Consider the following 13554-nt stretch of genomic DNA (forward strand, 5'->3'; position numbering starts at 1 on the left):
TAGACACCCATGAGGACCAGTCACACTACTCACACTCCCACACAGGGTTTGTCTTAAAAGAGGCCTCTAATGCAAGCCTAGGCCCTGAGTAGCTCTGCTGCTTGGTTTCAAATTTTACTAGAGCTACTTCTGCAGCAGATGAAATACCATATGCTTTTTGCAAGAGGCTGTTACTCTCTGGGGGTTGAACTAGTAGCTTTTTTTCCTTCCTTTTTTTTTTTTTTTTTTTTGGACTTATAATCTTTTCTTAAATTGTAACTTGTGTAAAAGCCAGATATGTAAAATAAAGAAAAGAAGGGCTTCTCTGGTTAAGGCCAGGGTGGGGAATTCAGCCCTCCTCCCTAGCCCTCTTCTCTATCCCCCTGCAAGCCATCTGAAATAATTTCTTAAGGGCTTCTTGCATCGGCTAGGAAAAAAAAAAAAAAAAACACTGAATTTTGTTTACTTCTAGCACTATCATTTTATAAGTCAATTAGTCAGTGAAGAAAAAAAAAATAGGTTCAACAAAATGAAAATATCTGAAATATTAAGAAATATATCTTGAACATGCCCCTAGTTCTTGCTATTTCCAACAACAGCTGAAGAAGCACCATGGGACCACAATTAGTTTCCAAATAGGCCCAGAAGAAGCGGGTAGAAGGTAGCTAACAGCTCTTGGGGTAGCTGTCCAGTTCACAATGATTTCCCCTTCTACATAAACATGCCCCCTCTGCATATACAGGTCCCAGGACTGGGCTAGTATTATTATATCACCTCCTCCACTAGCCAGTTGACTAGTCTTACTGAGTTGATTGGTCAAGCCCAGCAGATCTCTGGAATTTTTCGATCTCGCATTTAGGAAAGGAATCAGTCCCTTTCCCCTCCCACTTCTCTATTTCTCCCAGTCTCTCTTTGACCAAGTTGTAAGATATAAAATTTAGATGCTGCAATAGGCCATGTTGCTCACCTGAGAGAGAAAAGCCATCTGTAGTCAAAGTGAATAAAGCCACCCACAAAAAGAACCAGAGACAAGAGGCAAAAAGCAGAGGGAGATATCCTGCCAGTGTTTGAGTTCTTGATTTTCAATGAGACTGCTCCATCCGTACCCTTTCCACAGTTTAGTTTTTCAGCCTTTCTTGGATTCCATGAGTCAGTAGATTCCACTTTCTATCTCTGCTAGTTCAAGTTGGGTTCTTGCAACCAAACTAATAAAAAAGGCGAGACAATCAAACTAATAAAAAAGGCGAGACAATCAAACTAATAAAAAAGGCAAGACAATCAAACAAGATGACCGCACAGAACTAACCTTGGTCCAGAATTAACATCTCTAATTTGTTCTAGGGGAGCTAGAAGGATGCCTGAGTAATCCAAAAGTCTAGAAAGACTGAGGGTTTTTATGACAACCCTCTGAGTCAGGCCTCAGGGAAAAGAAAAGTAAACACAGCAATAGTCAAAGCTGTCTGAGTGGGATTTTGGCTGGACTGCTCTAAAGCTGTGAGACTGGCTGGTGTGGGGAGGCCTTAGTAACTCTATACTCTCCATCAGCTTCCTCCAAGATATTCCAAATAAGCATACGATGTAAGTTAAAACTCCTCCAATATAGATAATTCTATCTACCATCTTCATTTGTGCAGGAAATCTTGATTTTTGAATGCTTTCCTGCAGCCAAATGTAACTTACTTTGTTTTTCTTTGGGCCCTGCCCTTCCTTTCAAACAAGTTTGTAAATCCAGCCTCTGCTCTCTATCTCCTTTAAGCCTCAAGGGCAAAGAGAATTCCAACAGGGAACTTGTTTTGTTAGAGTTGCAAAAGCAGTGACTGGGCTTCACCAGGGAAGTAAGTCTGTAGGACCTACAATTCCTTGCGTAGAAACAACGGAGAAGTGGGCTTTATGGCTCCCTGCTGGAAAACAAGAAAAGCAAACAAGAAAAGAGGCAAGACTCCTGTAGTGTGCTGGAGAGAGAGTTCAGGAGACCTGAAATGCCCAGAAGGAAATCAGTTTTACAGTGAAACCAGATACCTGTTTAGAACTATGAGACCCTCCAGTAGAAGCAGATAAGGAGATGGGGGTGGGGACCTTGTTGAGAGATGGCAGGAGGTTTGGAAATCTTTAGTTATTATTGGCCTAAATTCTGCCAGTAAAAGACCATAACATAGTATTTCTTTTCCATTAACTCCTTCAGGCCTTTACTAAACCAGGAAAGACTACTTATTTATTGAACCTGGTGGCTAATTAGGTAAAAATAAAATTCACAAGTAAAAATATTAAATTTCTTCTTCCATGGATGGGTAGGGCTCTTTTATTAGTGTGCATCCCAGCAATCAAAGGATAATACACAAGAAAGTAAAGAGCTAAAGACTTTCTGAAAGATTTCACCTCCTAAACTTATTTTTAATTGTTCATTAGTTACAAGTTCTGTAAACACTCTGTCCTTCACAAGTACATGTTATAAGGTAAGTGTTCGATAAATGCATGTGAAAGAATGAATGAATGAGGTATCACTGTATAGTTTATGAGTGTCTTTTATCCTAAAAACAGGGCATGGAGCCCACTCACCCTTAGGACCTTTGGGATTGGTTCCTTAACCCCTGACCATATCTGACCACTGAAGGTTATGTCCATGACCACTGAAATGGGCCTGGTTTGGGATAATAAATAAGGAAATACATTGAGAGAAGTTTCATTCAGTTTGAATCTTTGGTCCTTACAGTCTAGACAACACGGCCAGTCAGGGCTGATGAAGCATTTCTAGTACTCCCCAGACTCTCTGAACAGCCTGGGGGAGTGGTACCTGGCAAACAGTGCCCTATCACTGCTCTACATGCCTGGCCAGCCCATCACTCACCATGAGGAACATAACACACTGCCTGATAGCTTGCTGCCAGGGAACATCTGTTTAGCTGGCATTGACTCCTATGGGAAAAAAGCCAATGAACTTGGGTGAGGAGAAACTGGTCAGGATAGAAAAAAGAAGGTTGGGGAGTGTGGTGCTTTGTTACGTTAAAGACTGAACTGGCCTTAAATTTCTACAGCAAAGCACAAAGGAATTCATTGTGGAAATGTCTGAAAGCCTCTGCTTGGCCCCATGTTGCAAATCCTACTCCACGAAAGGCAGGAGGCACTTAGGAGAGATGTTCGCTGCAGCTGCTCCTCATGCCAACCCTCTTCCTCACTCAGTCTACCCCCTTATGGGGATGATACCAAACAAAGGCTCTTCCTGTATTTCTCAGGGACTGCCAAGCAGATGATCTCCATGTGGGGCTTAAATTTCTACTTTTCTACATGGAGAAAAACTGGTAGGGAATGTCTTCCAGGTCATATATTTAAAATGATAAGGCTAAGACAGACGATTTCTTGTTGACCAACATTCTAACAAATCATTCCCACAACTTTCAGTTCCTCGGGCTATTCACGCTGCAGACAGGCACGGGTTCGCTCTGCCCGACAGGCAGGATTTCTACATGACCACAATTTTCCCAGGTTTGATATTCTGAACACTTACTTCATTTTCATTGACATGTGAGCTCCACTAGGGCACAGATTCTATGTTATTTGACTGCTATTTCCAGAGCCTGGCACGGTGCCTGGTAAACATAGTAATTCAGTGAATGTCTGCTAAATTGAGTGCCTGTATGCATATTTACCAGACTAGCAGGAAAAAAAGTCTGGTCTCAGTGAGCAGGTAGGTAGGTAAATATTTGGTACTTTTCATGATATCGTTAAGTAGAAGATATCTCTATGATCTTCCACAAACACTACCTCTTTTATGGCACTTATCACATTAAGCATTCTATCATGTTTTTTCTGTATACCTATAAATCTCTCCCTATAAATTCCTCAGAAGCAGGAACCAGGTGTCATTCAATTATTTTATCCATCCCTTCACCCAATAAATGAACTAAATAACTGAATGAATGAATGCTTACTGTCCAAACCATATTATAATCTTAGGTCTCTCAAAACCTTCCAACATAATCACCAAAGTATTTTTCAAAGTCCAGCCCCCAGAAAAACACTTGCAGAAGTTATGTTGGCTCATTAACCAAAGACAATGTTCATATGACAACATCAATACCAAGTGGCAGAGAACAAATAAATAGCTTAAGGCAGAATGGGAAAATGGGAAAATGAGAACTATAGAAAGCCCAGCCACGCCCAGAAAGAACATAAGAGACAGGAGATGACTGCCAGGGTGGGCTACAGAAGGTGACAGTAGCCAAAACTTATGGATAATTCACAATGCAGATTAACCATGTCAACACAACGTACTGCACTGACAGCAATGATACAGATCAATTCTGTGAGTAATTTTTCAGGTGTGTTGAGACCAGGGATTTATTCAGGGAACGTGGTACAAGAAAATTCTGCATGCAGTTATGCATAGTGACATATGGTTGAGAACAGAGGCCAATCGTGGGTAGAGGGAAGCCTTGAATCAGAGGGCAGGATTTCTCTGTTGCAGGGTTCCCTAATAATTAACCAGTTAGGGTCATAGCTTCATTTCCTGTGGCAATTTACTTTGCTATAGAGAATGAGGTCACAGCCCTTAACCACAAAGACCTTAGCATCTGGGTGATGAAGAATAGCTTCAGATATGCTTGGATCATTCCCCAGAGATGACTGGATATATGTTTGGTATTCTCAGCCTCAGTGGAGTTTCTCAGAGGAACTGGAGTATATTCTGACTCTGGCTTTTAAGTCCCTGTCTACATCCTTATCATATGACTCTAACAGAAGAGACTGAATATTACTGGATCTATTAAGCAACCCTAAAGGCTAAACTAGGTCAATCAGGGCCCCATCGACTCTGAAATAACTAATTCTAGCAGTATTCAGTAACAGTAAATGTGATACAGTATGTGGAACTATTTATTACATATGTGAAATAATTATTTAAACTGTAAGGAACCCATGAGGTTTAACATATTACTATTAGTGTTATTTAGACAATGTCAATTTCTCAGAGAAACCAAATGTACTTATTGGCTATCAGAGTTCAAATCTACTAATAGAATAAAATAGATCATATATTAGCCCGTAGAAGGGTAGAGGGAAGTTTATAGTATGGGCAGAAAAATCAAATGTCAGAAAGAAAAGAAGAGGCATTACTGCATTATTTTAGAGATGAATTAAAAATAAAGCCGTGTGTCTGTTGTTTTTTTGAAGACTCCATTACCACCACAAAAAGAAAATTCTTCCACTCTCCCTTTCCCTTATGTTTTACGAGAACTGGAGGTCAGAGGATATTTATGGACACACTAAAGCATGAAAAAGACAGCCAAGCCTCTTGGCTCTTCGGCTAAAAGGTCTGGAAGTGAAAAATGAGCAGAAGGCAAAGACTAGGACTGACTCTGTGCTGGTTTTCTCCTCCTGTTAAGACAGTGGGACCTGATACCTGGGGACTAAGTTTTAAAAAGGGGAGAGCAGAAAAGGACCTGAGGAGCTTTTGCCACGACTGGTGGATGAGTCAGACCTGCGCAGCTTGAGACCAGGGGAGGTCCAAAGGCAGAGATGGAGAAAAGAGGAACCAGGACTACTAGAAGCACTTAAAGAGGTGGCTTCCTGGCTCGTCTGTGTTTCAACTCTCAGACCATAACCATCTGTTAACAATCTCCTTATATGTGTTCAAAGAGAACCCGACGCAAAGATGAGGAGCCCTGCGGTGCAGGCAGGATGCAAGCTCTGCCCTTCAGTGAAGGTTGTGACACCCTTCCGCCAAAGGAAAATTCTGACTCAGTCAGTAAGGTTGGGACAGCACCTCTGCAGTTTTCCTCCCTGTGTCAGGAACAAAGCTGGGTACATGGGCCAGGACTGGGGGAGGTTCTGGGACAGGTCAGGCTGCAGAGCTTCTTAATTAGAAACAGGAATTAAGGAAAGAGCCTGTAGTGCTGCTGTAGAAAGAAAATCATACACAAATCCCTGAGAATGATTACCTCTGGAGAAAAGGCTAGGACTGGAGGGGTGACCAAGGCACCCAGTCTTGCCCATAATGTTCATATTTAAGAAAAGAAGGTATTCACATGTTCACTGTTTAACTAAAAATTGATTTTAAAAAAATTTTAAATTTAAGAAAAAGATGAAGGGGGAAGAGGAGAGGTGGGAAAAGAAGGAAAAAGGAAGAAAGACACAGCTAACAGTCTAGGTCTCCTTGTAGGGGGTCTTCCTGAATGCTGGAATAAGGAAACCCAAAGGGTGGGGCTCAGAAGCAAAGAAATACATATGGAGCAAATTGCAAGGGGGAAGGGTCACAAGAGAAGAAAATAGAATAAATAATTTTGAGAGAAAACAGTGAAGAGAAAAAGACCTTGGCCAGCCCTCGCCCATACTGTCTGTCAGACTGGGTCCCCAGTCCCCCACTCTCACACAGAAGGGAGCAAATGCTGGCTCCCCTGAATTGGGTCCAGAAACCCAAGACCCCCATCTCCTCTCTACCAACCAAACCCTTGGTTGCGGAGAAATCTATTGCCCTGGATTTAGAAAAAGATACTCCCTGCCCTCTCTCAAACTTTCTACCAATGCAATGCCACCCCGCCCCTCCCTCGGCTCAAAGAGAATGCGCACTTAAGCCATATATTCAGGGGAATTCCTTGGGGGTAATCCCTGGGGAGGGTGAAGTCCACCTCTTTGGTAAGGAGATGACCTCTAAATGTGTGACCCTGTCTTCTGGGTTCAGATAAGCAACCAGGGAAGATCATTGCCCAGCTTAGCTGGAGGCAGGCAGCCCTTTTGATTTCTCCTTGTTCAGTGGTCTCAATTGCACCATACCCACCACTTTATAACCCCCTTAGGGCCCTGCAGCGAATTTTCTGGAGTCCTCGTGAAGATGGGGGCGGAGGACGACCCGTTCCTGAAATTAGGCGGGAGGTGCTGGGGGAGGGGAGCTGGGGAGTGGGAGGAGCAGTTACCTCATTGAAGCCCTCCTGCAGGACGTCCAGTAAGTTCCCCCGGGTCAGGCAGGCTAGCATTGTTCCTGCCGGGGGCTCCCCGGGCGGGGTCTCCAGGCCAGGCGGTCGTCGCCTCCTCCTCCCTCTGCACACAAAGACTCTCCGTTTAGCTCATTGGGATCTCTTCAGAGTCCCGCATGCCACTTACTGGAAACCCAGACCCGAGCCAAACTAGCGGTATCCACTGGGCATGCTCACACGGGGGCCTCTGCAGGAGGAGCCGGGGCGCTGTCGTGGTTCCTATAGAAACAGCTGGGCGCGCACCGGCTGGAGGGCGGGAGCTAGCAGCCAGGCCCCGCCAGCAGAAGGGAGAGCACCGCTGGCGTGCGGGCGGGCTGGCGTGTGTGTGTGTGTGTGTGTGTGTGTGTGGGGGTGCGTGCGTGCGCGCGCGCGCACATACACAAACACACACGGGCGTGCTGGTACGCTTGCACGCGCGCGCACACACACACGCACGCACACACACACACACACACACACACATACGAGATCCGCTGATTTAAGGCCGCAAGCGCCCCACCACATGGTGGGTGGGAAGGAGAGTGAATCACAGGATTTTTTTTCCCCAAAATAGCTGAAAACAGCAAGCTTTTTCCGCAGGGGGCCTGGATAGTGAGGTTAGGCTAAAGAAGGGGAAGCAGAGAGAGAGAAACAAAAAGAGAAACAGAAGAACCATCCAGGAGAGAAAAAAGAGGATAGAAAGAAAAATTTAGTTGTTGATTATATTAGAATACATTTAATAGAAATAGAGCTAATCACACAGGATAACAGAAACATCAAGGGTAAACCAAGGATAACCAGGGTTTTAACAAAAATCCTTCTTTTTCTTTTTAAAATAACTGCTAAAATGTAAAACACATTTTTAATGAGTTTTAAGTTAATTACATGAGTTTTAATTAAAATAACCGCAAAAATGTTCTGGTGCTTGTGACAGAGTTAAGTAAAGCTTGCTCACGTGAAACTGAGAGCTATTGCCCTCTGTTTCTAGTTATTCAAGTCACAGCCCTGATTATTTATTTTTAAAAACACTAGTCATTTGTACTCTCAGTGCACATTCTTTTTCTATAGGAAAACTGGAAATAGAAAGAACACCCGAATGTATTATGTTACATCTCATGATCCCAGATGGAAAGGAAGGGTTTATAGAGTGTTAAGGCTCAGAGAAGGTCAAGGCCTTATCCAGGGACACAGTTGGTCATTGACACAGGCAACTTGAAAATCTAGGACTCTACACATAATTTTGCAGAAGGTTCAGATTCCTTCCCAAAAATCCCCATTAGTACCTTAACAAGAAAAGTCAGTAATGGCTCTTATTCATCTTAATGACCTCCTCCTCAGGTCACTAGAGAAAAATTTTTTACCCAGAGCTGCCAGAACTAACAACATCTTGCCTAAATGTCTGAAGCTGCTAAATACAAAGATGCTTCTAAGAAGAGACACACCTTCCTGACCACAGCAAGCAGGAAGCAGAAAGCCAGCAGAGGTGTTAAGTGGCTGCTGCTGGTTGAATGCTATGGGTTCTATTCTGGATAAGGCTGGGGAGAAGCCATGATGACAAATCAAACTGAACCTAAGCAGCCCACAAGTCAGAAGACCACTGTCCTTCATGATCTATCTGGGGAATTTAGTTGTCAAGAACTCTCACTGCAACCACAGTTCATGGTGTAATACCCTCAGGTGAGTCACTAAACTATGTTAATGCAACAAGGCCCTTTTTAAAGAGAAGTATACTTCCAAAAACATAATATTGCATGCAATGCATATATATGCATAGTTACACAAAACTAAAACACCCAGTTGATGGATCACTGGAGAGAAGATTCTTATTGGTTGACAGCCCATCATGCTTTGGACACAGCAGAAAATATTGGGACATCAGAGGGAGCTCCTGCTAACACTTATCTCTGCCAAGAGGTCACTGTTTCTCAAACAAGTCACACATCAAAATAGGACCTGTGAGCTCAGTGTTCTTGGGAAAAGACTCATTAAATCACTGAATTGTAAAGCTCCAAAAAAAAGAACTCATTTGGCCCAACTCCCTCATTTCACAGATGAAGAAACTAAGGCTAGAAAAGGTGCTTATAGTCATTCAGCTAGTCTATGGGAGCTACTATCTGAACCAAAGATCTCTGATGCCCAACCCTATGCTGTTTGCCCTACACCTCATAACATGCTGGAGAAGTTAGAGAGCATTGTGGTGAATTGATAAAAGATTTATTATAGGGCATATAGTCCAAGATTGCACTATTCCCTTCAGTCTATCATTATACTAACCACATATTCTACAGTAATGATATCCAATAGAACTTTCTGTGATGGTAAAAATGTTCTATATCTGTGCTGTCCAATACAGTGGCCACTAGCCACATGTGACAATTAAGCACTTAAAATGAGAACTGAAAGTTAAATGGCATTTAATTTTAATTCATTTAAATTTAGGTAGTACAATTTCAAAATATTCTGTTCCATTGTCCCCAAATAACTATTGAAGTCTTCCAAAAATTTTCATATAAGCATGCCTCTCACACTTGGGAAAAACACAGAATTCCTGTTGGACCATATAATCTCAATTTTTTTTTCTGAGAAGGTCAGTTCACCATACTTATCGCGGTCTGCCTTCAAAGGTGGTCTGGGTAAAGAATTGAGCTTTTGCTCTGAGCAGTTCTAACATTTACTATTCCTTCCATCCTCCCTATCCCAACATATTGTGATATCAATATGAGAGCTGGGAGAATAAATGGGTTAGCTAAGAGAACTAGGAATAACTAGGACAATGATCTGCATCCTATAATGCCCGTAATATGGGAAAACAGCAAGCCAGTCTGGGTAGCTGGAACCACTCCTACTCTGCAGGCCTGTCATTCACTCTGCCTGAGAGAAGAGGCAAAGGGTCCAAGCAAGCTGCTATCTGCATATTGCTGCCATGCTCCCGATTTCTGAAATTATACCAGGCTTCCTCAGTCCTGCATTATTTTATCAATGATAGCAGTCACCTCCCTCACCAACTAAAACTAAAAGCTAGCTACCCAAATATCTATATACAACTGTAATAATAGCAAAATTAAGCTGTTAGTGTGTGCCAAGCCCTGTACTAAGCACTTAGATACATTAGCTCATTTGATGGTCACAATTACCATAAAGAGTAGATTTTTTTATTGTCTCCATTTTATATAAGAAAGAGAGGTTTTAAGGATAAGGAATTTGCTCAGACCCTATAGCTACCAAATGGTGGAGCCAAAGTCTAGGTTCTTAATCATTATGCGATACTTTAATATAATTCTTACAACATAGAAGATGCTCCGTTAATGTTTTTTGTTAAATGAATGATTGAATGAATGAATGAATGAGCCAGTGGAGGAAACCTTAGCAAACTCATGCATCACTTCTATTAATACAGATAATATCTTAGCCTATGTAAGACTTTGAACTGTAATTTGGTAAAAATATTGACTGTGACTTCTCCCTGTGTAGAAGATGTGTGAAATTCACACCTATGCAAAATTTAATACATCTATTATGACCAATCATTAATGACTATGGAGAGGCAGAAAGGCAATTTGAGTAAACGAATAATTAAAATTGTCGATGGAAATATTTTAAATGATTCCGAAATAATTTCTTAATCTTTCTTTTGTTTTCTCACAATAACAAGTTCTTTGGCAGTAACATATGTTTAGAATTTGTATTGCATTTATCTTCAGAGACATCAGCATAAATATACACAAAAGGGCTCACATCTACTGGCAAAGGTCCCTAATGTGTCCTGGTTCCTAAACTGCTCTCTTTGTCCCCAGCTTTTCTGACAGTCCTCACCCCTTAATCTTAGATAATCTTGCTGCTCAACTGCTCAAATGTCTTCAGAAACTCCCTCTTCCTAGAATATCAGATATGAATTCCTCATGCCCAGCTCTTAAAGCCTTCTCCCAAAGCACGTAGGCCCAGGGTAGCAAGCTCCATAATGTCTCACAGATTTATAAGGCTCATTTTCACTTCCATGCCTTCGCAATTGTCTCTCTGCCTAGAATGTCCCACATAAATACACACACACAAGAAACAAGACTGAAAGAAAGAATAGTAAAAGGAAGACTAGTAAAACAGAATCCAATATTAATTACGTAGGCACAGAGTGTACAGAGTGAGTGTGATAGACTGAGTGGGTAGAAAAAGGAAAAAAGAAACAGAATTGTAAGAGACTAGAGTAGGATGTCACCAAAGCAATTACCAGATGCCAGTGCTTAATATAAACTGTATCAAAGCAGATATGCAAATATATTCAACATGAATTTTTTAAATTCACATTTCAAAGTTTTCTGCCTGCTATCTTGCAGGTAAACATTAAATTAAGACTAGCGACATCTGGTGGATAGTTAGGAAGTGATCCCAGAGTTTCTCTACTATAAAACACTGTAAATGCCCCTGAGCCTCTGGACTGCCATTCATGTATTAGGGTTCCACATCACTAATTACACTATCATGAAATAATCTTTCTGCAGGACCTAGGGTCTCATTGCAAGAGGTAGCCATATTTCTACTAAAGACCTTTCTATCTCCCAACTAATGTCCCTCTGCCTTCTCACGGATGTATATAATATCTGACCTATCAATTTTTCTTTTGAAAGGTAACTTATTACTTAAAATGTTCACATCCTTTGACCTAGGGATTCCACTTCTGAGACTTTACCCTAAGAAAAATGTCTTAAATGAGGAAACCAATTAGTTATTTACAATGGGGAGAGTGAAACCTAAAAGTCCTACAATAGAGGAAAGGTCAAGAAAATTACAGACATTATACTGTTTCCCAAACATTTGCACTCATATGAAAACAAACATTTTAATAATTTTGTATCAACAAGCATTAAGTTAAAAAAGCAAAAGGCAAAAAGTATCTGCATATGACCTCAAATATGTAAAGAATATAAATAGAAAAAGGCTAGAAGAAAACATTCTAAAATATTAACAGTGATTGCTTCCGGATGAGAGAATTATGTTTTTTTTAAATCATGGTTAGCAGTATTTCTCAAATGCTCTATAATTAACATGAATTGCTTCTATAAAAATATTATTTAAATCTTTTTTAAAATGCATATTTTCTGATTAATTTGCTAGAATTTTTCAACTTCTGCCTAGTTTTATTAACTCTTGATAAAGGTAATCAATCTAGTGAGCTAGAGTTTCCACAAGAAGGGGAGGCAAGACAAGAAAGCAAATATATTACAATTCTGTTCCATGATCTGAGTCCTGACGGAGAAATCTCCAGTTGTAAAACTGTATTGAAAATCCGTTAATGTCATCACACTCCTCTAAACATTACAACAGAAACTTACAGAGGGCTCTGTTGGCAGCAGGGAGTTACAAAGTCTCATAACCACTTGGGTCCCCATCTTCGGAGTCCCTAGAAGAGTCAGATCAGGGCTACCTTGAATATAGGAAGAGAAAGAAATATGCAAAAATACAGGGCAGGAAACAAATTCCAAAAACTAAACCAGTCTAGTTGGGTCAGGCCCCTGCCTCAAACCTATCTACTTAATCCATTAGAAGTATCAAATATAGGACACTAGTTAGCAGGAACTCCAGCCCAAGATATTATAATCACAACAGGGCCATGCTTTCTTACCATTAGTCAAGCAAGGATGCAGCTTTCCCTCCTCTCTACATTTATCAGTCTAAGACCATAGGAAGTATTCTGAGGACAATCAGACGAAATAATGGGGCCTCTGCTTCTTGCATTCACTTCCCTTCATCCTCAGAAATTCAGTTTTAACCTAGCAAGGCAGCATTTATTCTAAGGCAGAAATTTTTATACAGGACTTTAAGTTTACAAAGTGCTATCACCTACATCATCTATTTGAGTGTCATAGTAAATAACCCTTGGAAATAGAGTTCCTTTTATTACCCCCAGCTAATAGGAAATAGTCTAGGGAGTTGCTCTGCCAATCAGTGGTAGAGGCAGTTTTCTAGCCATCTCTTCTGAATCTACTCTACTAGGTCTGTGCCAGAAAACAGGCCAGGAAAATAGTGATAATGATGATGATGCTAATGGCAGCCAACATTTGACTGCATACTATGTACTGTTCCAAGTGCTTAAAATTCTCACAATCTATGAAGTAGACACTGTTACCTATTTTTTTTGTTCCGCGATTCCATTTTCAATACTCTATCCATCTTAAGAAATCATCACTCTCAAGGACAAACCGAGGGGCAGCGAGCGGTATTTGGGGGAGGACAGTGTCCAGCTTGAGAAAGGAAAGTGAATGACCTACCCACTCGCCTCCAAGTTCTGAAAGTCTGAATCCCGAATCGCACACTAAGAACCTGTAAGACCAAAGCGGGTTCGGAATTTGAAACTTCCGCTTCTTTCTTCTCACCCCACCCTCGACCCTCCGCGTGTCCCCAGTTCTGATCTGGACGCTCAAGTAATAATAATACTTTCCAGTTAATCGCCGCCTTTCAGCACTTACCTCATAAGTCATCGGTGGGTCTGGTTCAGCATCTTTGTCCCCAGCCCTTCTGAGCAGGACCTCCTCCTGCTGCAGCGTCGCTGCTGCGTTCCCGCTGCCATGGTGACGCGGAGGCCGGCCAGCGCCCGACCCGCCTCCGGCCTGCTGAAGCCAGTCCCGCAGGACCCGGCCCC

The 13554-nt window shown here is 41.7% G+C and overlaps 1 protein-coding gene across 12 annotated transcripts in view; it reads right to left on the reverse strand.

Annotated features, from left to right (window-relative positions):
* Positions 1-13546, reverse strand: part of DIXDC1 (DIX domain containing 1) — a 66290-nt gene extending 52744 nt beyond the window's left edge. For 3 of the 12 annotated variants that reach the window (XM_025047442.1, XM_015590114.2, XM_025047441.1), the window contains exons 1-3: positions 13382-13534; positions 13184-13235; positions 12248-12339 (exon numbers count right to left, since the gene is read on the reverse strand). In XM_025047442.1, the coding sequence (XP_024903210.1) occupies positions 12248-12339; positions 13184-13235; positions 13382-13393 (156 nt within the window). In that variant the 5' untranslated portion in view covers positions 13394-13534. Of the gene's footprint in view, positions 1-6884; positions 7281-12247; positions 12340-13183; positions 13236-13381 lie in introns of those variants that run through there. The other 9 variants (XM_025047443.1, XM_025047447.1, XM_025047448.1 and 6 more) reach the window with 9 other exon arrangements.
* Positions 13547-13554: the final 8 nt, after the last annotated feature.

This window comes from Pteropus alecto, unplaced genomic scaffold (assembly GCF_000325575.1).
Source record: "Pteropus alecto unplaced genomic scaffold, ASM32557v1 scaffold224, whole genome shotgun sequence".
In the NCBI taxonomy this organism is placed as follows: domain Eukaryota; kingdom Metazoa; phylum Chordata; class Mammalia; order Chiroptera; family Pteropodidae; genus Pteropus; species Pteropus alecto.